Here is a 25,560-nt window from a genome sequence, read left to right as displayed (position 1 = left end):
CTTGAACTTATTTAGTAACGTTGGGAGGGCGCGACTACTGAATTGTAAATCACATTTGTGGGCGGTCGGCACAAATCATCTTTCAGTGAGGCGCGTTTTCATCATCGTCATCATCATCAGTCTGACTACACCCACTGCAGGGCAAATACCTCTCCCATGTCTCTTTAATTACCCCAGTCCTTTGCCAGCTGCGCCCACCCTATGCCTGCGAATTTCCTAATCTCATCCGCCCACCTAACCTTCTGCCGCCCCCTGCTACGCTTGCCTTCTCTTGGAATCCACTCCGTTACCCTTAAGGACCAGCGGTTGTCTTGCCTTCGCATCACATGCCCTGCCCAAGCCCATTTCTTCCTCTTGATTTCGACTAGGATGTCCTTAACCCGCATTTGTTCCCTCACCCACACTGCCCACTTCAAGTATCTTAACGCTACACCTATCATTTTTCTTTCCACAGCTCGTTGCTTTGTCCTTAACTTAAGCGAACGCTTTTCGTTAGTGTCGACATTTCTGCCCCATAGGTGAGTACCGGCAAGATAGAGCGGTTGTAGACTTTTGTCTTGAGAGATATTGGTAAACTGCTATTCATGATCTGAGAGAACCTGCCATTGGCGCTTCACCACATTCTTATCCTTCTAGTTATTTCCCTCTCATGATTCGGATCAGCTGTCACTACCTGTCCTAAGTAGATGTATTCATTTGCCAGTTCCAGCACCTCGTTGCCAATTGTGAACTTCTGTTTGCTTGCTAGACTATTGAACATTACTTTGGCATTCTGCATGTTAAATTTTACACCCATTGTACTGCTCAGCCTGTCTAACTCATTGATCATGATTTGCAGTTACTCTCCTGATTGACTCAGCAAGGCAATGTCATCAGCAAATCGCAGATTACTTAGGTATTCTCCATTAACTCTTATCCCCAACTGTTCCCAATTCGGGCCTCGGAATACCTCGAAACAGGCGGTGAATAGCAGTGGCGAGATCGTGTCTCCTTATCTGATGCCCTTCCTTATTGGAATTTTATTTCTCACTTTATGAAGGACAATGGTAGCTGTGAAGTTAGTATAGATATCTTCCATTATTTTCACGCAAGGCTGTTCTACACCCTTATTCCGCAAAGCCTGTATGACTGCTGAGGTTTCCGCTGAGTCGAATGCTTTCTCGTAATCAATGAAAGCTATATGTAGGGTTTGGTTATATTCTGCGCATTTCTCTATCACCTGAGTGATAGTGTGAATATGATCTGATGTTGAATATTCTTTACGAAAGCCTGCCTGATCATTTGGGTGATTAATGTGCAAGGTTGCCCTGACTCTATTAGCGATTAGCTTACAATTGTTCAATCACTTACAACTGACTTTTTTTTTGTGGCCTGTCAAAATGACCAGCGCTAAAGAGTATTCGTAAAAAGCTGGGCACCGTAGCTATCTGGCATCGTAGAAAAATTCTGCACTGTAGAGAAAAAATAGAGAATATTCGTAATTATAATACTGACCCTTTTTGGTAACAACAATAGCTTCTCCAATTGTTTACAAGTACTTGTTCCTCATATCAAATGCGCGTGAATGAAACGGGGAAAAATAACTAATCGTATAAAAATAACTTTCTACGCTCAGGTAACGAGAACCTCCGTTTATTTATTAGGTCTATGGTTCTACAAAGTTTGCTATGGGTTTCAGTTATTTGGTGGCCCCAAGTAAAACTGCCTGAGAAGTGTATTCCCGACACTTGAAATAAATCAGTTACTTCTATTCTTCCTGTATCAAGAGTTATTCTCCTTACAGTAACAGGTCTATCTTAGTTGCGAGAAGGAGCGCTTTGTTTTATTAAAATTTACTCATAAAAATTTGCATTTTTAGGCTAACAACTGGGATAATATCTTCAATAATGTTCGAATGCCTTTACAATTAGTACCTCTAACTTTCAAAGTCGCATCATCAGCGTAACGGATGAGCGATACTTGTGATCTTGTTATAGTAAATAAATAACTGATGCACCATATAAAAGTCGTCGGTAAATGCTTCCTTGCAGTACACCTCTGGCTACGGGTTTAAACTCTAATAGATGTACATTTCGTGAAATGTATTGACTGCCATTGGGGCGAGTTGGTGCATGACTGAAAAAACTGTGCCGCAACGACGATTTCTGTATTTCTTTATTGTGCTGTCATCTTTGCCCCGCAGTTTTTTCAGGAGCGTATTGCTTGTGGTATTTTAGGTAGGTGGCTAAAATAATATATGTGACGCCATCTATATACTGAAGTTGAAATTTTTTAAGCCAAGTACTATAACGTAAAAAATCGCTGAATTCTTGTGCTACTTAATGATTTCAAAAGTTTTTCTAAAGTTCTGGAAAATTATTTCTTTGTGCTTTGCAAAGCAGTTTATGCAGAAGAACAATTTGAACCCATGCTGGAAATTAATCAAAATGGAATGTTTGCTCAAAATACAGGAGAGTCAGATATGAGCTAAATTTTCTGTTGTTTCTGCAAAAAATTGGCAGAATTGATATTGGCCAATATATAAATTATAATATTTTTTTGTAAATTTCGGACTATTAAAATTAGTTTTTCAGTTTGCATCTGGTGCGGAGGTACGCCGACCGACAAGATTAAGTTAATTATATGCGTTAAAAGGCGACCTGATCAGTCTACAGCATACTTCACTGGTTTAAATAAGTAGACTGCGCAGCTTGTTCGTCAGTTGATGATAGGCATATCGCAATTGTGACGAGTGTCATGCATGCTTAATGCAAGACATTGCCGGCCGAGTGAGAATGAAAAAATTGACTGTCGAAAAAGTCATTAAAAGGCCTTGCTAATGAATATCCTGATAGCCCAACATTTTTCTGAGAGATAGACTCAGTCTGATTGTTCCTGTGATTAAGAGATAGTACACAATCTAGTTTCTTCTATGTGAAATCAGAACGGTGCGTATCACGCAAAAACAAATCATGGCAATACGCTCTCTTAGCTTGTCTGGTTATGCTAACAAGCGTGTTGCTCCGGCGTTTGAATTCTGTGAACGCGTATAAGACTTCAGGACATATGAATCTTCTATAGAGACGGTTCTTAAGGCAAATTTTTAAAAATAGGCTTGCTTATCTGTGGCTTCCGACTTCGTTTTGTGTGCCCTACTGTGCTAGCTGGGAAAGGTTTGTTATATACAGGGTGTCCAGGCTAACTTTAGCCAAGGGTTAAAAAACAACTGATTTTGAAACTTTGTACTGATTTTGAAACTGTCTGCATTGCTTTTCATAGAGTTGCTATTATGGTTGTGTATCGCCCCCCTCAAGGAAATTCTGACAATTTTTTTCGCTTCATTGATTGTTTTCTGAAGTTTGTAAACCAAAACAACTGGCGTATCATTGTGCTAGGTGACTTGAATATTAACGTTTTGAAGGATAACGCTCTGATGATTAATTTAAATGAAATAATGCTGGCTAATGGTTGTGACAATACTATTGAATTGCCTACTCGCATATCCTTGCACTCTGAGGCATTAATTGATTTGTGCTTCACTAATTTCCCACCTCAGAGTTGCATATCCGGTGTTTTTTCTTCTGGTATTAGTGATCACTTGCCTTTCTTTTCACTTTTTCCTGATACGACCAAATTGAATCAACCCGTTCACGCTCGTAGAGTTAATGATGAAAAGAGCATCGCCAGATTTTGTCACTTGTTGTCTACAATTAATTGGGTAGATGTATATGGTGAAAATGACTCGTCCCGTGCTTATGATATATTTATTCAGAAGCTGCTTGAATGCTATTACGCCGCGTTCCCAACTCAAACTATAAAAAAACATAGAAAAGCTAGAAAAGAATGGATGACAGGAGCACTTTTGAAACAAATTAAAGAAAAGAACAAAATGTTCTCTCGTTTTTTGGAAACACGATGCCCGGATGATTTAGTTAAGTTTAAGAAGTTTCGAAATAAATTAAACTCAGATCTAAAGAAAGCTAAATCTTTTTTCTATATTAATAAGTTTTCGTCTATCTTACACAATCCTAAATTACTTTGGCAAGGTATTAACGTTATTATAGGGAACCGGAAGAATTGTCTTCCCTCTGAGCTGAAAGTCAATGGTGTGAATTATGCTGGAGTTTCACTTGCCAATATGCTGAATGAACACTTTTTAGCTGCCGGAGCATACCGACCTTCTGCTAGCTGTCATTCAACCCGGACTGTCGACTCATACTTACCCTCTTGCAGTACTGAATCTATATTTTTGTCCCCTACTTCAGTGGATGAAGTTATTTCTATCATTAATTCATTTAGGAACACCTGCTCACCTGGAGATGACGAAGTTGCTGCTTTTCCTATCAAATGTGCTGTAAATATTATTGCTGGCCCTCTTACGCATATTTGTAACAGAATGCTACTTTCTGGTGTATTCCCTAGCAAATTAAAGGTCGCGCGCGTTACCGTTTTATTCAAAGGAGGCAACAAAAATGACCCAAATAATTACCGTCCTATTTCGGTATTGCCACTGTTTTCGAAGTTAGCTGAGCGTGTACTCTATAGGCGACTAAACAATTTCTTACAAGCTAAACATCTTATCTGCCCCCAACAGTATGGCTTTCAGGCCGGTAAATCAACAGAATCTGCTCTGTTAGATATTAAAAACTCTACAATTAACAATTTTGAAACTAAGCTTTTTTCTGTTGGAATTTTTCTTGACCTACGCAAAGCTTTCGATTCTGTGCAACATACAATACTGCTCCATAAATTAAAGACTTACGGGATCCGTGGAGTGGCAAATTCACTTTTGGAAAGTTATCTAACTGCACGGATACAGTACACTAAGATTCATGATGTAAAATCCAGTTTTGGTATGATAAAATTCGGTGTCCCTCAGGGTTCAATTTTGGGACCACTTTTATTTATTCTCTATATTAATGACATTGTAAACATTCCATTAACTCCTAATATCATGATGTATGCCGACGATACTAACGTCTTTTTTTCCGGCTCCAGTCTCCAAGTAATTGAACACCAATGTAATGCCTGGCTTGAGGAGTTAGCGGTTTGGCTCTATGTTAATCAACTTCAATTAAACGTAAACAAAACAAAGTTTATGCTCTTCCATCCAAAAAACAAACCATTAGATCATCACATCAAACTATTTTTTAATGACTTTACCATCGAGCAAGTTCATATTTGCCGGTTTTTTGGTGTGTTTTTTCGTAGCGATTTGGGTTGGAGTGATCATATAAACTACATTAGACTAAAAATGGCCAGATCTATTTATGTTTTTTATCGTGTTAGACATCTCCTCCCATTACAAGTTAAAAAACAGTTATATTTTGCCCTTGTTCATTCTCACCTGGTGTATTGCAACCTAGTCTGGGGTACATGCAACAAAACTGATTCATACAAATTGCTTTCTCTCCAGAAAAGAGCTCTACGTTTATTAAGTTCAAGTTCATCTGTTGAAGCAAATCTTTTTTAAACATTTCATGTTCGCAATTTTTTAATTAATACAATTTTAGTTTGGCTCTTCACATTTTTTATAAAGTCAAGCATGACTTTAGCTCTTTTTCTAATACTTATAATTCAAGAAACGTTGCGTATGGTCTACGTTCCGTTGCCCTATCTACTGCAAGACCCAGAACAAATTATGGTAAACAAACAACCGATTATCAAATTATAACATTGTGTAATGCCTACCAGTCTCTTACTCAGATTGCTTTAGAAAGTTATAGTGTGTCTGTATTCAAGAAAAAACTGACGATTCTTTTCCCCCCCGGTTAAATTTCAGCTAATTCTGTATACTTAGTTTGAGTGTGTGTTTGTGTTCTGTTTCCTTTATTATTTTTTAATGTGCATATTATGAAAAGTTTCGTTTATTGTTAATTGATATTTATTATTGTCTATCATTAACTATTTTCTATTGTGATCATGTTTGCTCATTGTTTTTTATCTTTTGTCCATTGGGCCCCCGTTTTCCATGATGTGTGATCGGGGTGTAGGCCTTGTCAGGAGGTATGCTTGGTCTACCTCCTTTAGCCTCACCTCGAGGGCATATTGTATATAATATGGCACAAATAAACATACTACTACTTAAAAAAAATGCGTAAATATTGACTTTAGACAGCAGATGTGAATAGCAAAGTTGGAGAGCACCTTCAGAAACCTTCACTCTATTTATTTGCGATAAAGAAAGCCTCACGTGTATCTTTTTTCCAAGTTCCAAAGAATGCCCGCGAAATACAAAAAAAATCACATGAATAGCGTATTGGCGCGCAACGACTGTGCTGCTCTCAATCCCGGCTCGAGTGGACGAAATCAGCTGCTGGCATGGCGCGACGACCCCATTGCTCCGGCAGGCCGATATCTCGACGGTGGTTGCGACGCCCGCGCGACCCAGTCTGCAAGCGCGATATTTCCTTCCATGGCGCGCTGCGTTGTCCTTAAGATGAGCCCTTTTCGTTAGCCTCTACGGTTCTACGTCGTAGGTGAGCACCTGCACGATACAGCTCTTCTACGCTTTTCCCGTGAGGGATATTGGTAAACTGTCATACATGATCTGAGAGAACCTGCCGTATGCGCTCCACCAATCATGCCTGTGCAAGATTCACCCTTCCCTTCCTAGCACCCTTCCCACCCCCTTCACACCCTCCTCCCCCTCACCGGGCCTTCCTCCTCGGAGAGACGACCCTATTTACTCCCCGCCGATGAATAACGCTTTGCCTAGGCGAAGATGAACCTCTTGCCGAAACGTCGGCAAGCCCCCTAAGGTTTTCCCTCCCTTATTCAGTTTGGGATTATCAAAACAATCTAATCAACCATTGCTTTCATTTTTCTATTTTTTATCTCCCTTTCTAGGAACACACCTACTCATAAGCCAACACTCGTAAGGCGACGAAGGTAATAGGTTCACTTTTGTTCGCCGAGAAGAAACGCGGCTTTTTTGCCAATGGGTTACGTGCTCGCTTCGCAGTCGGAAAGTTGGGGGTTCACATACCCGCACCTTCGGAAGAAATTTCATTTTTCTTTGACACTACGGCGACGTCATGTGGCATATATGGGACCACTGCAGCTGGTAAAGCCGACGCTGGTTTTCGTTTCCGAAGAATATACTTTCGCATTTATTATTTTTTATTTACAGATACTGTCAATTCCCATGTGAGAGTCAATACAGGAGGGGAAAATAAAACAAAATTATGCACAATAGATTGCCGAATGCAAAGAAATAGATACTTATATTTGAATATCCTACCCTTAGTTATACGAAACTTTATACAATATAGACAATACAAGACAAAGTACACAAATGTTGAGCCACCTGGCAACAAAAATAATGTGTTGTTGTTAGTAAACAACGCCTCTTCCAACATTGTTATAAATTCAGTAGTATTCCCCCAATTACATTTTCAAATCTCCTGGTATTGGCGCTCTTAACAATATGTGCGGGTAGTTTGTTCCAAAGTTCTTTACCCTCCTAGAAAAACGAGTAATGAAAGATGTTAGCTAGGGACGTGTAAACGGCCTGAATGCTTGAGCATGATTCAAGCGGGAACTTAATTTCCCTGGAGGTTTCAAGACAAAATCCTCACTAATTCTGATTTAGCCATGAATTATTTTAAATAGGGTTCTTAATCTGCATTTTACGCCGCAATTGCAATAACATCTCCGAAACCGAGTCTGCCCTCCTGTATCTTGAACTAATTGACCACGCCGCGCGTCTTCGCACGTTCTCTATTTTGGCTGACAGTACTTTTTTCGCGGTGTCCGTGCTACTGATGCATATTCCAGGGAAGGTCGTATAAGAGATTTATAAGCCAAGAGTTTGATGGCTTATGTTGCTCTGCCCAATTTTGCACTCCGGTAACAAAGTTTCCCACGAGCCGACGAGCCGCAGAAGAGATATTTTCTACATGGGTCTGCGATTTTAAATCTTGTGATATAGAAACTGCAAGGTATTTGAGACTACTAACGCTAACCAAGTTGTGACTTTGAATATTATACTGAAAAAGAAATCGCATTTTTTATGTTAATGATATGTCTAAACGTGCCCTTGTTGAATTGATTCGTATTCCCCATATACACACAAAACCCCCAAACGCTTGAAGACTTCTATGGATGTTAATCTGTTCTTACATATATGTAACACATACAAATAATAAACAATTATCTGCAAACAGCTTTATCATTAAAGAAGGTTCTGTAGTTGCGACCACATCATTGATGCAAAAATTAAACAGATACAGTACTGGCCCGAACAGAGACCGTTACGGAACACCTGAATATACATCCAAAAAGCCGGACACGCAACCGTCAATACGAAGCGTATTTTTGCGATTAGTTAAATATGCTTCAATGCGTTTTAAAACCTCTCTATTTGTCGCTGCGGTGGCTCATTGATTATGGCGCTCTGCTGCTGACCTGAAAGACGCGGGTTCGATCCCGGCCGCGGTGGTCGAATTTCGGTGGAGGCGAAATTCTTGAGCCCCGTGTGCTGTGCGATGTCAGCGCACGTTAAAGAACACCAGGTGGTCGAAATTTCCGGGGCCCTTCACCACGGCTTCCCCCATAGTCTCAGTCGCTTTGGGACGTTAAACACCAACAAAACTTCCCCATTTGTACGAGCTTTGTGTAGTTTCAGAAGTTATAGTGGGGAACCTTGTCGAATGCTTCGGCAAAATCGACACAAGTAACATTGATCTGTTCAGAATCGCCTATGGCTTTGGAAACGTCGTGTAAAGTCTCAACATGTTGTGTCACCCCGGAAAGCCCCCGACGGAACGCATGCTGGAGTGCGCCAAGTCGGCAGGTTGTTTATAGAAAAATAATAATATATTTCGCTATCACACGTTGCATAACATTGCAGCACACCGACGTAAGAGTTACAAGATTGTAGTTATTCATGAGTTTGCAACTAAAACGACGTGCAGCCGTCACGTCACCGGACACCCTGTGGTCTACGCCAAATGCGACCTGAAGCGAATACGCCTAACTACCTGCCACACGCATATCGTGCAGATATCGAAGCACCTGTGCCTGCGGGGCTGATCAATCTAGCATAGCTTCAACAGACGGTTCTACCACGCGTACAGCCATACAATTGTCCGTACATGATCTGTAGACGCTGCAGCAGCTTCTTTATTTACATTCATAACAAAACGCCTTCATCTGTGTTTCCAAACCGTTCGAAATATGCAGTCTCGAGTCCGAGCTTTGACTTTTGGGTGTCACTTGCTCTTTCAGCACCACGGCTCGCCATGCTGCTGGCTAGGAAGGAGCTGTAAAAATCCGCACTGATCTTGCTACCTTTTCCTGAAAGTACTTAAAAAGAAACCAGCGCAATATGTGACACAGTACGTGAGCATAAAAGATACGCGTGAAATGTACGAGCCAGAAAAAATATTCAATCAAATCCTTCCTTTCATAACAATCTCTTTGTTGTTGCGACCATGATATATGTTTTTATAAGAGTGATGCAATACAGGGTCTTTCATCCAGTACCTAACATACTTTTTTAAAATAGTTTGTTTGCATTAGAAGAGCGCTTTTTCGGCATATCATTTTCAGCCATGTAGCACATCAAAATATAGCTAACATCTACTAAGCAGCAAGTTGGTTAACTAATACTGAATAGTTAACTTTTATCAGTTACTGTAATTTTCCATAAGTGTTAAGAGACGCGTATCCCACCGTAAGCAATATCTATATCAGTTTCTAGAATTTCGAAAACACGGTTACCCTCGGCGCTACGTTCCTGCAAATTTTGGCAAAATCGCGCCAAAATACATGAACTTTCGAGTAGCTTGCAGGCAAAGCAACCTCTCCAGTGCACGTAACTCGTCGAAATAGACAAAACTGGTTGAGTTACAGCGCCGAGGGAAACAGCGTTTTTAAGATTCTAAAAACTGATATGGATATTACTTACGGTGGGCTACACGCCTTTCAGTAATCAAGGAGCCGAACAGTAATAGTTATAAAGTTAACTATTAAATATCATTTACCAGCCTGCTAGTTAGCGCCGTCTCAGTTGCATTCTGGTGTACTACACCACTGGCAATTCTTTCAAAAAGGCGCCCTTTTAACTCAAAAAGCCCATTTTAAAAATTTTATAGTCTTACGAAAACACCCTGTATATCTGTTGTGTATACAAGGCATATACTTTAAACTTAAATGTGAAGAGCTTTCTGCCGGTGCTCTTTAAATGCTTCGTGAAGGTTTTCTATCATCAAGTGTGTTTTTGCGAAGTGTTCTTTAGAATTGGAGACACAGCATTGGGTCGTGTACTGAAGCTGACGTCTGTTTTCCGGTAGTACTATGTCAAATGGTGTAGCTTCGATAATTACGGTCTTAAAGTGTAATGAAACAAAATTTTTTGGGAGAACATTCTAGCAGGCCGTGGAGACGGCGCCGAGCAATAGGAAGAAGAGAAACGACGAAGTCGTCGTCCGCCTATTGAACGAAGCTGCGTTAATCAGGCCCTCGTGCTGTCTTAGGCAATTGATTTCTTTTCTTAGCCGTATCGAAGTATAGTTGACGTGCCAGATATCAGATTCATTAATTTCGACGGCTTCATTTAAGACCCTTGCAAGTTGCTTTCTGCGTCTAATAAAAAATGTTATGCTTTCGCAGAATAGTGGAGAGTTGGGCTTGTTGGTTTACGATCATTTTAAGAACAGCGCTAACGCAGGACGGAGCGAGAACACAACACAGGCGCTCCGTCCTGTGTTAGCGCTGTTCCTAACATGGTGCTTTCAAGCGCAAGACTGCACTTACGGCGTTCCAGACTGTGTTCAATCATATTGCTACACGCCCTCCTTTCCCCATGTTTGGTGTACTCCCTTGTCCTATCATTAAAGAACCTCCCTCTGGCCTCTGTGCCGTTAACTGCAAGCCATCGATGTAGATTAAATCCCTCTATTGGGTTCATTCCACGAAGCAGTGATGGTGTCGCTTTCAAGAAGTCATGATCGTAGTACCTACGTTTACTCTACAGCATATTCTGGAGATTTTGTCAGATGCAGAAAAAAAAAGCGCTTTCACGCCAGTCCTGTTGCCGATTTTTTTTTTCAAATTTTGCGAGATCTTATGAAAAGATGAGAAAACCGCTCCTTTCGGCCTCCTTTCTTTGTCCATATTCGTCGGCTTACTCACTGGCCAATTCATTCTTTTTATCAGACTTTCAGCGGTTGACGTCAAAACTGAAATCTGGTATCCTGTGTTTGAAAGACACTGCACCCGATTGGCAAATGCACCGAATCACGCAAATCGCCTGCTGAATTCCTTGAAGATCACCTGGAAAGTTTCACGACGTACTGCGACTGACGCTGTAAGGTGTACTTCCGAAGCCGCCGGCGTCCTCTCACGGCACAGCTCATCACGTTGCGCGATACCTGCGGAAAGAATGCTCGTTACTTGAAAGAAAACTGTATGGCCATTGCACCGACCGAAAAGGATGGAGATTCTTGTTTCATAGGCAGAGCAGGCCTCGTTAGAAGTCACCTTCCCAACGCATCCGACGCGGAGTACATAAATTATGAATGGTGTAGCGAATTGTCATTGCAGAAAGTGAGCACCAAAGCCAAAACGTTGAATGAGAAGCTCTACGTGGAAGTGCTATTCCACTCTGGTGGCAAGCAGCAAAGCTGTATCTGGAAATATTTTTCAGCATGAAAATCATGACTCTTTCGGGACGGGGGTCGTGAGGCCATTTAGTAGCAAGGTTTCCGCAGTAGAAGTTCTAGGTTCCAGACATTGAATGCCCATTAAGGTGAAAAATTTGAATGACGTTATTGGCTTTCAAAACACCGTAGCACTCGAAGTATTCTAGCTCTGTCAGTTGATATTAAGAGCTTATATTATCTACACCTTAAGAGAGCCTTCTCATAATTGTCGAGAATTGCGGTGGCAGGCATGGTGCAACAGCGTTTCGAAACAACTATGTCATATTTGAGGGTACATTCCTCGAGTTACTTTCCATATACCTGAAGTCTGCCCATGCAGAGGCAGCATAGCACGACCGTTATAAGAAAAAGAAGGAATCTGCATCGTTGGCGCCTAGCACGACGTCACAGTTACATGTTTATATAAGCACGTTCCAAAATACTCTTTAACTGCGTTCAAGACACTTGCGTTCGAAAGGTGTTTAGATTTTTGTAGCGAAAGGTACACTGGCCACGAACTCGCAGTTTCGCCGTGCTCGCATTCCCACCGTTGTCGCACCACACCACGTGACCAACCACGTGACAGCAACCAGCCAGACAACCAGACTGACATGGATTTGCAATCAAGAGCAACCAAGGCTAACCAAGCTATGCCTTAGCTTTCGCTACGTATATCCTGGCATAGCCGAGCTAAGCCACTGCCAATTTTTTCATAACTTAATCGCTTTCTTTGGCAGCGACAAGAAATGCTTCCCTGTTAGTGCTACCAATAATCTTGTGACGTTTTTGAAGTGCCTTGAGCCATTAGAACTGACACACGAAGTATGCGTACGCGTGTGTACGCGTCCTGTTCTGTTGGTTTCTCTACCTCCATGGTACCATGCACCAACTGGCCCAACAAGCTACGCAGCTACGTTTCTACAATTCTGGCGGAAAATTATTTCAGAAGGGTTTTTACACCAAGGGCGACATTTTTTAGCAAAACAAGCATGGTGGCCAATCGAGCCTGGATGCGGAAACCCATTGTTCTGTTTCCAATCTGCGCACTCCCAGGTGATCATGAGAGGTATTGTAAAGTGGCGCGATACCAGCACTCTTAATCAATTCTGCCCACACAGAGCAGGACCCAGCTTTGCCAATTTATTGCAGCGCCTTTCGAGCGCCGGGTAACAGTCTTCAATGTTGGCGTCAGTTCCTGAAAGTTGCTAAAAAGCATTAACCGAGCAGCGAGTAAGCCAAGTGAAATCGTTAAAGAAAAGAGGCCCAAAGTGGCGGCTGTCCTGTATTTTCGTGACATCTCACGCAACTGGAAAAACTCGCCAACAGAACGGGTATGAAAGTCCTTTTTTCTTCACCGGAGAAACTGTCCAGATTCTGCAGGAGGGTAAACCGTCGCTGGCTGAGACACCAACCGCGTTTCGTGGATTTTACAAAAACGTTATTTATTTTACACGCTGGCCTACGGTAAACTGTGCATAGGCCAGGCAGGGATAGGGATGTGCCTAATGACAGGCTTAGGGAGTACGCCAAAGACATGTACAGGGTGAGAGGTAGGAGCATGATTTAATTCACATTAGCGGGGAGGGGGGATAACGTAACTGATGTTCTGCGCTTTACAAAAACGCAGTTTTGCGTAGTGAATGCTCCAACTTTGAAGGTAAATAACTGAAACCATCGAAACTGAAAATTCTGGTAGCAGTCGTGTCCGCAAGAACCCTGTATCGCTCACAGAAAAAGGAAGCGTTTATCTAAGACATCACTAGGACCGGAATTTCAGAACTTAAATCGCCGTAACAAAAAAGGCTCAGCTTAAGTTAAGGAAAACGCAGCGAGCTATGGAAAGAAAAATGATAGGTGTAACGTTAAGAGACAGGAAACGGAGAGATCGGTGAGGGAACAAACGCGAGTTAATCATATCCTGGTCGAAATCAAAAGGAAGAAATGGGCTTGGGCAGGGCATGTAATGTGAAGGCAAGATAACGGCTGGTAATTAAGGCTCACGGAGTTGATTCCAAGAGAAGGCAAGCGTAGCATGAGGCGGCAGTAAGTTAGGTGGGTGGATGAGATTTAAAAGTTTGCGGGGGTACGATGGGCGCAGCTGGCAAATGACAGGGTTAATTGCAGAGATATGGGAGAGACCGTTTCCATGTAATGGACGTAGGCTGATGAGGATGATAATGATGCCCTATAGACAGAGTGTTTATAATGGCGAGAAGATATGACTTCATAATGATTTTTTTGTTTTAATGAACGGTTGCTGTATATAAGCAGGTGGTCTTTCACTAAAATATGAAGAATTATTGGAGCTCTGTCCCGTCTCCTTCGTTTATGTTGCTCTTTCATTCTGCGCTAACAGTCCGTCATTTCTTGCAGCTTTTATGCTGTGATTTATTTTGTAAATTTTGAGAGTGCGTTCGATCAATGGTACTGTTAGATGTACGCCTTTTTGGTTTGATTGATTGTGGTACTTTTTGTGTTTTGTTTGCCCAGCTCTCTGCCAAAGGGGAAGAAATGACTAAGATTAGTTAGGCATGCCTTGGACAGCACCCTAGAAAGGTGACACATTGATTTCAAAATAAGGATTTTAATTTCAGCTTTATGGACTTTGAAGTGTCGAATTTTTCTGCCCTTGCTTTGGCTAAGATACTTACCTAGCACAATAGTGGGCCTCAGACATGAAACGCAATACCCTGCCGTGATATCCGCTAAATTACATATACACTTGTCTTCTCTTCGCAGGAAATGTCCCAAATGGGCAAGGCAGCGACACATTCACAAAGTTGCTGCGGTACGGCGCTGCTTCTTTGGAGCTAGACCCCCTGGCCCTGCCCGATCAGATGGTGGATTTTTCGTTATTCGGCCGAGTGGTGCTGGTCGAGGGATCCTTGGGCGGTTTGCGATCGCTGAGACGGACAGGAGCGAACTTTGTATGGGCAGAGGAAGGCACGCTGAGCGTCAACGTGGACATTGGAGCCGAACGACTTGGCGTCAACTACACGGCTTTGGTGACGCCTGCCGGAATAGGCCACATGGTGGTTTACCTGTACGCCGCTGTGAACGCCGCAAGGGTATCACTGCATATTAACGAGTGAGTATCAGAAGAAACCCTTTCCACTGCTTCACGTAATGCAAAAATTGCTCCAACGTGACGGGTAAGGTACAGAATGCGAGTGCTTGAAGTTCTCCCTCAGTTAAAATCGCAAGCACTTGTCACAGATCTAGAGTTTGTTTGTATGGATGTATGTATGTATGAATGTATGTATGTATGTTTATATGAGTTTCACACCCCAAAGCGACTCAGGCTATGAGGGACGCCGTAGTGAAGTGCTCCGAAAATTTCGACCACCTGGGTAAATTTCGCCCGTGGGCACTGACATCGCACAACATATGGGCCTCTAGAATTTCGCCTCCATCGAAATTCGACTGCCGTGGCCGGGATCGAACCCGCGTCTTTCGGGTCAGCAGCCGAGCGCCATATTCACTGGTCACCACGGTGGCACGCCGAGGCTTTCTTCTCCGTTGTTCACTTTATGTGAACAAACCACCTGCCTGCCCTCTCTTTACCAGGAATGGCAAACGTCACTGTAGGAATTGAGCGAAACTGCAAGTTCACATCTCTTCAGAAATAAAGATAAAAATTTGTGGCCCCTGGATATGCGTGCAGTATATAAAAACTCCTCTGTTCTAATCAGTGGAAAACATTTTTTGCCTGTTTGCATATTCGGCAGAAAAAACTCGCAAAAGTCTTTCAAAAATTTATTCTTGCTAAGCAGGACACTTTTCAGAACGATAACTGGACTATATCTACTGGCAGCTAATTCGTATTTGCAACGGAGTGGATTCCAAGAGAAAGTAAGCCTAGCAGGGGGTGGCAGAAGGTTAGGTGGGCGGATGAGATTAAGAAGTTTGCAGACAAAGGGTGGATGCAGCTGGCAAAGGATAGGGTTAATTGGAGAGACATGGGAGAGGCCTTTGCCCTGCAGTGGGTGCAGTAAGGCTGATGATTATGATGATGAATTCGTATTTAAGACGTGTGAGTTTTGTTTGAACTAACTTAAAAATGGCAAACTGACCGGCTAAAACGAAGGTATCCAGCGATCTTCTAAAAATTTCTCTCAAAGACTCGCAGCTACCTAAGCGGACATGGCTAATCTGGGAGATATGGGAGTGGCCGTTGTCATACATGACGTAGACAGGCTGGTGATGATGATGATAAATTCTCGGTTATGCAGTAATAAAGTTTGGCCCGATATTGTTTAAAATAACAAAATTAAATGCCTAATACTGACCGCAGTTCGTTAAGTTGCCATTACTGAATATTTTGGGGTAAAATATATCAACGGTCCCGAATCAGATTTTTAACTGAGGGCGTTTCGCCGCAATTTAGTTTATCGCTCGGACAACACCAAAAAATTTTTTGGAGGAAGGTTTTTTTTTTTGCTTGTTATACCCTTGTCATTCGTGTGACAAGCGACTGAGTCAGTCCCACTGCCCACTGAGTGAGTCAATAGACGTCGAACTCAATGGGGGTTCTGCCAATGCAACACAACGGATCTCACTGATCATTGTACTCGGTGGACATCGACTTAATGGAGGTCCGCGAGTGGCAAACCAGGAATCTTAAGAGCCATTGTCGACAACCTCGTGCTGAACATACGTTGAAAAAACAACAATTGAAAACTCGAAATCAAAAATTCTCTTTATTTCTTCGAAAAAATTTAGACCATATTACCCAGTTCATATGCTAACTTATTTGGATGGCCCTCGTAAATTTCGATGGCCACTGACTCAATGGGCTTTGAGATTGGCCGTGTGACAAAGGTATTATCTCGTTTTTAACACGTTCAACGGCAAGAAGCCCCCCATTTCACGTACTACAGCCATTTCTCTCCAATGGCCGCCGTAGTGAATATTCTGTCTGAACATGGATATTCTTGTAGTGGAACGCGCGAAGAGAATGAAGAACCTGAAGCGCGAGCCGATCAGAACGCTGGAGGCGCCTCCAACTATGTGGAGCACAAAGGAATCAGATCCAGTGCGGCCACATTTGTTTTAGAGTGCCCCAGAGCGTATATAGCTTCGGCTGGCTCTGCAGGTTCTTCGTTCTCTTCGCGCGTGCCGCTACAGGGTGCGACAAGGTGGCGCTATGTTCTCATCTAATTACCTGATAACATAGAATCATCCTTGGACAATAAAAATTCAAAGGGCAGTTAAGACTGCTTATGTGCTGTGAAGTTGAAAGCATCGGCCGAGTCACACTGCGGAAACAATCTACAAACTCCGACCGCCAACACGACGAGCAGTGTTGCCGACCCTGTCACACATGACCAGCGCAAATTCATTACAAGCGCGTCCCTTCCTTCCAGTGACACGCGTGGGAAACTTCTGCGACATCGGTTCGGGTACTCCTTGTCACAGCGGAAAAAAACTGGTGGGGTTCTAAAAAAGTTAAACCTGGTAAACCTGCGAAAGCAGCTTGTATGACTCATGGTTCTGCTTTGCTCGGTCATCGGCACGTCTGGCGACGGTACTAGACTCAGGTTAAGATAGTCTGATCTGTTCGCGCCGCAGAAGGAAGTTGATGAAGACGACTATGTGCAATGCACAGAGTGAGAGTGTTTTGCAGTTTAGCACCAGCCGTGATCGGCGGCCGTGAGAGCGTAGTGCTCTTTGCAGCGGCCAGCGAAGCTGATATGTTCGCGCCACCACGGGATAGAAACCCAGTCGCGGTAGTATTTATTTCATTTCTGCACCCTCCAGTTCATGCAAGCCACAAGATTCTTTGTTGGACTTGGAGAACTGGTAGAGTTCTCCCGTGGTCTCTTTTGCTCTTTTGACCTTGGATTTCAGGTGGACTGCGTTTTTTTATTTCAGGAAAAATTTTTACTCTGTTTCTCATCGATTGCTGTCCCATAAGTTATCTTTTCTCAGTAACTTGAATAAAAAATAGAATAAATAGTGGATTGGACAATAGTGAATTGGATTAGAAATTACTTGTCTGGGCGAGCACAGCAAGTTTTAATAAACAGAACTAAATCGACCCAAGTAACTGCAACCTATGGTGTGCCCCAACGGTGTTTTGGAGCCTTTGTTATTTTCAGTCTTTATGAAAGACATTGTCCAAAATCTAGAATGCAAACTGAGGTTATATGCTGATGATTCTGCCATATACAGGAATGTAGAAAATGTTTGTGATGTTAGCAGCTTTCAGAACGATCTGAACAAAATTCATGCTTGGTGCACTAAGTGGGGCATGTCTTTGAAGAGTGCTAAATGTCAACATGTGTCATTCACCCGTAAACGCTTTCTTGTGAGATCAGTCTATAAATTAGACTATCTAGTTCTTGAAAAGGTCTAAGATCAGAAATATTTTTGGGTCTACATTAAAGAAAATTTATCAAGGAACAGACATATTGAATACTTAACCTTAAAGTCATCTAGTATGTACCTTGGTGACGTAATTTTTATAACGCCCTCCAGAAAGCAAGAGAACTCCTTTACATAACAAATGTTCGTCCGATTCTCGAATACGCTTGCGCGCTATGGGACCGTCAAACCTCTAATGTTATAAAAAGCTTGATCGCGTACAAAACCGAGCTGCAAGATTTGTTTCTGGTAATTATAACTTCCGTAGCAGTATTACATTAATTAAAGAGAACCTTGGTTGGAAAACACTAGCGCACCACCCATGAACTGCAAAATTAGAATTTTTTTCCGAATTTTCTCTGCTCTCACTCAAATAATCTCGCTTAAATAAATAAGAACTTGCACATTTTCCCTCCCCACTTCATTTCTAACGAACGCGATCACGAGATGAAAGGTCTTGAAATGCGCTGTCGCAATGATGTCTACCGTAATTCATTTTTTTCGCATGCTTGTGCAAATTGGAATATGCTTCCTAAGAGCATCGGTGAATGTAAGACATGTTCAGAATTTTTGTCCTTATTGTCACGCAGTCTGCCGTAGGTTAATATCACCCCGTTTACTTCATATCTTTTGGCTGGCTACGCGCTTGGTGAGACGTGTACCCTTTCCTATCTCTGTGTTGTGATTTTCGCACCACGGTGCCCTGAAGATAGTTTGCCTTCGAGATGACTTTTCGATGTTACGTGTATTGTTACTTTCTTGCTTTTACGACCCCCCCCCCCCCCCCCCCCGCAATAATGCCTTTGTGGTGCTGCAGGTACCTGTATAAATAAATAAATAGATAAATAAATAAATAAATAAATAAATAAATAAATCCTTTCTTACCAACACAATTTTGGCGGTGCTTCTCCTCAGCTTCTTTCCAAGCACTGCCGCGGAAACCAGCTTCACATTGCGGTGCCGGGTGGCTTATGCGTTTGGCAGAAAACATGTGAGATGAAGCACTGCGTGGGAGGCTACTATAGCAGTAGTTATGGTGACTTTTCGAGCCGCCGATTCTAACTCGGACGACCCATGCATATGACAGAAAACGGGTGTACACATTAGGCTGTCTCGCTTCAGAAAAGGGTTCGGTACAAACTGAAATGCCTACGCGAAACGTGCCGCATCATATAATTTCAGCGAAACAACGCAACACTACTCAGCTGTTAATCTCCGTTTTCAAGACACCTGGACAAATAACTCGTGCTCACCTGTAAAATATAATCCCAGCTTTGTAGCGATCTCTTCAAATGATATATCCTTAGGTTCACATCAACGGCACCTCCTGCGTTAAATCGCACTCGAATTGCCTCTCGTCGGCCATCGCGAGAGCTTTCTTGGGCGGAAATGACAGCGTCATGTTCGCCCGAGCACCACGTCAGCCGGCACTCGCGCAAAGTCGTCGCAGGCTGTCGCTCTCAGCTCCGCGAGTTGAAGCCGCAGAAGGCGGAACCTCGCTGCATGCAGGGAGGGGAAGCACCAGAGAAGAAAAGGCCCTTTCGGAAAGCTGCGCCCCTGGGGCGTGTGCGCTACTTTGCACACAGGAATGGGGCGGGGCCCAGACGGTTCTCCTCCACGGCGGCTCCAGCGGAGGCGCGGGCGGAATCGAGGCAAGGAAGCCTCAAGCTAGCCGACGGTGTCAACGGAAGTAGCCTGCCCACTGGCATTCGGCCTCCTTCAAGACGCTGCACCGCTGCAGACAACAGTGTTGCAAACGGAGAAGACGTTTCGCAAACGATGCCTGCAATCAGGAAAGGTACGAAAGTGGTCGCCTGGTGTGTTGTCGCCGGGATATTCGCCCAGCCGGCGAACAGGTCAAACTGTGTCGAATAACGCTTTTTGTTTCGGTTCGCTGTCATACCGAGGCAACACCACAGCAACTTGTCTTGTTTCACTGTCGTTCTTGGACCGTGACAAGATCTTGGGGAACGAGTGGGTTCGGAAACTTGTTGACGTCTCGCTGGGGGACGTGACACGGGTTTTAGTGCGTCATCGTGAGCGTGCGACCTCGGCGAAGGTTGCGCTCAGAGAAATGAAACAGAGATACGCCTCCCAAAAGCTGATACAACAAACACTAAACGAGCAAAGATCCGCGCGAAACAATCCAACACTCGGTTCAAATACCTGTTGCGAGTTAGCCTCAAACTTGATTAGCAGATAGCATGCCATGTGCAACAATAACTCGTATCACACCACGCGGAACGCCGCTGTACGTCGCAAGGTTTTGAAACGAAAGTCGAGGAAAGGCATAAAATTTGAGGTACATATGCCGGCAGTTCGAATCCCTGTCGCAACATAGCCTACAACCTAAATAAGAGACGCATGCTATATGCAACGAGAACTTGTGTCACACCTCCCGCAATGGTGTACGACGAAAGGTTGGATCCCAATTTTGTTCCGAAAATGAGCTTTTGTAGCGAGAGCTACACTGGGCTAGCAGTCGAGCATTTCGCTCGACTGCGATACCTCTCTCTGCCTTGGTATCGCATTACATGATTCCCTTAGTTCCATATGTTGTGGTGTGAAAGGAAAATATCGAATCGGTTTTTTAATGAAAGTAGAATTGCAAACACAATTAGTCCCAAGAGCGATTCTACAATTGGTATAACGAAATAATTTGTTTTATGTATAGAAGACGACGACAAGCGCTGAAGGTTCCGATGCCCATGCGTGCCCCCCGATTCTTGGCCGATCCCCCAGTGTGGGTATGTGCCATCTTTTGATAGGCTAACAACAACAACAACAACAACTGATCGCTGCTGCTGGTCTGGATCTGGACTGCAATGGCAGTTCGCGACACAGCTCCTTGTAAGACGTCCTTCATTACAAGTGGCGGAGGTGTCAGCAATCCCTCATCCTAGAGCTTTGCAGCCGAGCATTGCCTACGGCCTCCGCGATGCCTGAGACCGTCACCCAACCTGCATCACCTCTTCCCTCGGTTGTCATATGTTCCGGCGCAGCGCGGCAGCGTGACCCAGCCATGTTCTAAGGTACAGATGACACGAATGTGGAGTACTGGTTGGTCAGCAGCAAGCTTCTTTACCAGCAAAACTATCTCCCGGATGGTCGCTTGTCATTCCGACTCATTTGCGCTCTGTCGTTTGCTCCCACCCCCGCGCAGATCCCCAGTGTGCCCAAGCCGGCTTATCGAAGACCTACACCCGTCTACAGCATCGGTACTACTGACGTGGGATGTAGTTACGTTCGCCAGTTGGTCCATTCCTGCCCCGAATGCCAGCGCCGAATAAACCCACTTCGCCGACCCGTCGTTCCTCTGCAACCACTGCCATGCCCAGGCCAGCCCTTCGAGCGTGTTGGCATCGACCTCTTCGGCCCTCTTCCCAGTACATGATCCGGCTCCTGCTGGATCATCGTTGCCATCGATCACCTTACACGCTGCACCGAAATGTCGCCTTTACCAGCTGCTACAACCCACAAGATTGCATTCTTCATCTTACATCGTCTCATTCTTCGCCATTGTTCTTCAGAAGAGTTGCCGAGTGATCGATGTCCCGCCTTTCTCTCCAAAGTTGTACAAGCTCTCCTTCAGGAATGCAACACGGGATGGATGGAAGGTAGGCGCGTCCCCTTTAAAACGGAGTGATGGCAGTTTCCACCATGCTCAGCTTTTCCCCCTTTGTTTTTGTTTAAGTGTGTTCTAATTTGTTATTAAAACTCGCCATTTTCTTAAATACGTCTTCCTACACTTCTAACCTTTTGTCACGTCTCTTTTTGAGCCACCAATCTTCCAATCGCTTTTTACTAATTTCCACCGGAGATTTATTTACAGGACCATTGTTATCTCTAAACTCTAGGGCCCCAGGAAGAGTTACTGTGTCTGCATCTACATCGGGATGGATACCATCAAAATTGTGTATGAGGTTTTTCGATTGTTTTTACGTATTTACCACGCACAGCACATGTGCCATTTTCTTCGTCCAATTTCTTTTTGTAGCTGCGCGTTCTAATTAAGACATCCTACCCTAGGTTCAAAGAGTAGGCCACTCCATCTTGAGTTATCATAAAACCCTTCCTTCTTGATCTGCTTTTTCTAGTTTCGATATAGCTCTACACTAGGCTTTTTTTCGATTTATTTATCCCATTTTTACCTTACGCGTTTTTAACCGGTCGCTTAATGCACTCTAATTATTTCTCCATCCTCGTGTCTGGCATACTTACTGGTTAGCTTTCTAGTTCTTTTCCGCCATTTTGAGTCAACGCTTTTTCTGTATACGTATTTAAATACCTTAGCTGCCCACCTGTTATTGTACAATTTCCTCAGGCGTTCTTGATATAAAATTTTACTCCGAGGTTCCCGTGCTTCGAACGATGCCCAGCCCACATCTCCCTGTACTGCCTCGTTCGTCGTTTGCCGTGGGCACCTCATGCCTCCAACGAATTTTTTTTTTACCCCGATAATGCCCAATGTTTCATTAAGCCGGCATCTTTTCCCCTTTTGCTATAAGAGATTGTTCGTGCTTTTCCGTGTACATCTGCCACTAGGGGTAATTCTTGCCCTTGTATGGTAAGCACCTTATCAGTTGTAGCGTTGAAAATCATCACATCTGATTTAGTTAGGCTAAAACTGAAACCTGGAGTGTCACCTTTGTCTCCAGAGCAATTAATCAGAGTTTGCAAATCTTTCTGGGTATCTGCTAAGAGTACAATATCGTCCACGTACATAAAACCCGGTAGTCTTTGGTCAACAACATTTCCGCCTAATGTGTATGACAGATCATAACCTAGATTGCTTCCTTGTAGCCTTCTTTCCATATTAATTATATAAAGCGTGAACAGCAGCTGAGCTAGAGGACAACCTTGCCTAAATCCTTTGTGTACCTCGACACTAGTCGTACTCATAATCCCTTCCCATGTTATTTCAACTTTACTTTCTCGATATATTTCCTGTAAAAATCAATTACCTCGTGACCGATGCCTTCATCTTTTATTATGCTCCACAGGAGTTTCGTGTTAACGTTGTCGTATGCAGCGCTTGTGCTCGGAAAGGCTAAATACAGAGGTCTGTTTTCCGCCTTAGCTATTTATATGCATTGGGTAAGCACGAACAGGCCATCATCTAAGCGCTTACCCTTTCTGAACCCGTTCTGAAGTTCTCCGGGTATTCTATTACATTCTACCCATGACTGCATGCATCTTTAATTTCACCTCCTGCAGCGGTAGCCTGTACACAACTGATGTTATCGTATTCGATGGGAAGGATTTTATGTTCACCTTATCGCCTTTTCTAATCAAATTCATTTTACTCTGTTTCCAGCTTTGCAGATTTGGCTTATCTGTTGTGACTGGCTCCAATGTTTTTATCAGCGTTTTGCTTCTTGGGACAAGTTCATTAATCAGCTTGATTGGAATTTCTTTTACCCCTGTGGATGTCCACTTTGGAATATTTTCTTCCGCCTTTTTCCAGTTAATACTGGTCAGTTCTAAGCTGCTTTCTATTGTACTGTCCTGTGTTGCTCCCTCATTTGGGGAGATTGCCCTATCGTCGTTCCTAAATGACGCAGCTATAACTCATGCAATGTACTTCACAGCTTTAAACATTTTCCCTCTTCATTTTGAATATTTTCAGGCTTTCTTTGATTCGTGTTACTCAGCCCGTTTATATGGTTCCAAAATTTTCTTGGCCTCCTTTAGTTGCATCGCGAACTTGAGCCAGCCAGCGATCAGAAGACTGCTTTGTTTTATACCCCTGTCACACGGGCATTTCGAGGGCCCTCGAACCGATAGTCGATCGACTCAAGGGCGATCGAGCGCTGCTACACGGGCAGTGTCAATGGCGATCGAGTCAATAGCCCATCGAGTCAACGGAGCAGCACGGAACTCCATCGAGATTTCGAGGGCCTTCGAGCGCTGCCCAAGGTTGCTAGCGTTGCTTCGAGCGGCGCCAAGCGCACTTTCGTACATGACACATTCATGGTACAAAAACATGAACAAACATTATTCGCCTAGACTTTAATGCAAGCAGTCTGTACAATAATTCTAAAATTGTATCAGACTGGTTTTAAGCGCATTAATTTGGCGTTGCGGTTTTTGCGTTGCTTGCGTACTTAACGTTGACAACAAGGCGGCGCCCTGCCCGCCCGCTTCGCAGCGATAACTTCGTCGCTAATCCCTCAAAGCAATATCGTGTTCTAAGCTGTTGTATTCGCTTTCGATTTGCCCGTTCTTAACCTCGCATAAACTTTCAAGAGACAAATAGATTTTGCTTTTAAGATATCAAGGCGACTTCTCATGTGTTAAGCCTGACGAAGCAGCGCTCCGACGCAGTTGGACTGGCTTGGTTTTGGCTCGTCTTGTATTAGAATGGCTACAGCAGTGTCTACATCTGTCCGTCGCGTACGCGCAATTAAAAGGGTTTTAAACGACATGCGCGCATGCGTGTATTTAGGCATTTCGTATACATTTATAAAATATTTTTGTTATTTTTGTAAAATCTAAAGTAGCGACTGTGGCGCCACACAAGCGTAGCGTGAGACACGAGAACCATTTCAATGGCCATTGATATTTGCCGTGTAGCAGCGACACAACTACTTCGAGTTCGATAGTGATTGAGAATCTCGAAGAACCTCGACTCGATCGGCATTGAAACTGGCCGTGTGACAGGGGTATTAGCCTGGACGAGGCCTTGGACTTGTTTCTTTTTTCGATAAGATTCCCATTTTGGCCTATTTGCTCTTCTGATAACTGCGCCCTCTTTGCTTCTCTCTGTTGCCGTGATGCCAACTGTCGTTGTTCGATGGCTTCCCTAATTTTCTTATTCCACCAACTTCGCGGCTTCCCAAGTCCTCTGCAGCAGTTTACTCCTTTCACTTTTTATTTTTCTAGTAATGAGTAGTTCTGATTATATTTCCACTTTTCTATGGGATGATTCTCTATTGCTTCCTCTATGCCGGCCGCTATTGGTTCGTCATTAACTCTGCGGACTCTTTTAGACTCCCCTTCATTTTATTTTTGAGCAGGGCTCCCAACTGTAGACTAATACGCTTATGATCACTTCCGAGGCTGTGCTTCCCCTTTTGTGTATTTCCATTATTGCGAGCTTGTTATACATCCCCTTTGACATTAAGCACTAGTCAATGGTCGTCTGCCTGTTACAGGATTCCGACGTGATTTGCCCCTCACACTTAGTTTCTCTATTTACAATAACTAGGTTCTGTTGCTCACAGAAGTCTAGCATTAACTTCCTGTTACAATCTGTGTATCCGTCCAGATCCTCGATGTGGCCATTCATATCACCCAGCAGAATGATATCGGCACCGCCTCCAAATTGCTTTATATCGTCATTTAGACACTTAAGTAGATCCTTAATTTCTTTCCTTCATTTGTCCCCTGTCCTTAAATAAACTTCTCCTAGCTATGTCCTTTTACCGGCACTCTTATATAATACACAGACCTGTTCTTTGCAAGTTGACCTTATCCTTTGCCAATTTATTCCTTGATCTATCAGCACACCTACTCCTCCCGCCTTCCTCTCCGTTGTTCTGTTACTCTTTTCCCAGACGGAGCC

General features: G+C 43.4%; 1 protein-coding gene across 1 annotated transcript in view; it reads left to right on the top strand.

The window, feature by feature from the left end:
- Window positions 1–25,560, top strand: part of LOC144105719 (uncharacterized) — a 117,929-nt gene that overhangs the window by 30,943 nt on the left and 61,426 nt on the right. The window contains exon 2 of the mRNA XM_077638823.1: window positions 14,367–14,715. Within this exon, the coding sequence (XP_077494949.1) occupies window positions 14,367–14,715 (349 nt within the window). The remainder of the gene's footprint in view (window positions 1–14,366; window positions 14,716–25,560) is intronic.

The sequence above is a fragment of the Amblyomma americanum genome, chromosome 9, assembly GCF_052857255.1.
Source record: "Amblyomma americanum isolate KBUSLIRL-KWMA chromosome 9, ASM5285725v1, whole genome shotgun sequence".
NCBI lineage: Eukaryota > Metazoa > Arthropoda > Arachnida > Ixodida > Ixodidae > Amblyomma > Amblyomma americanum.
This window is presented reverse-complemented; position numbering and strand designations above follow the sequence as displayed.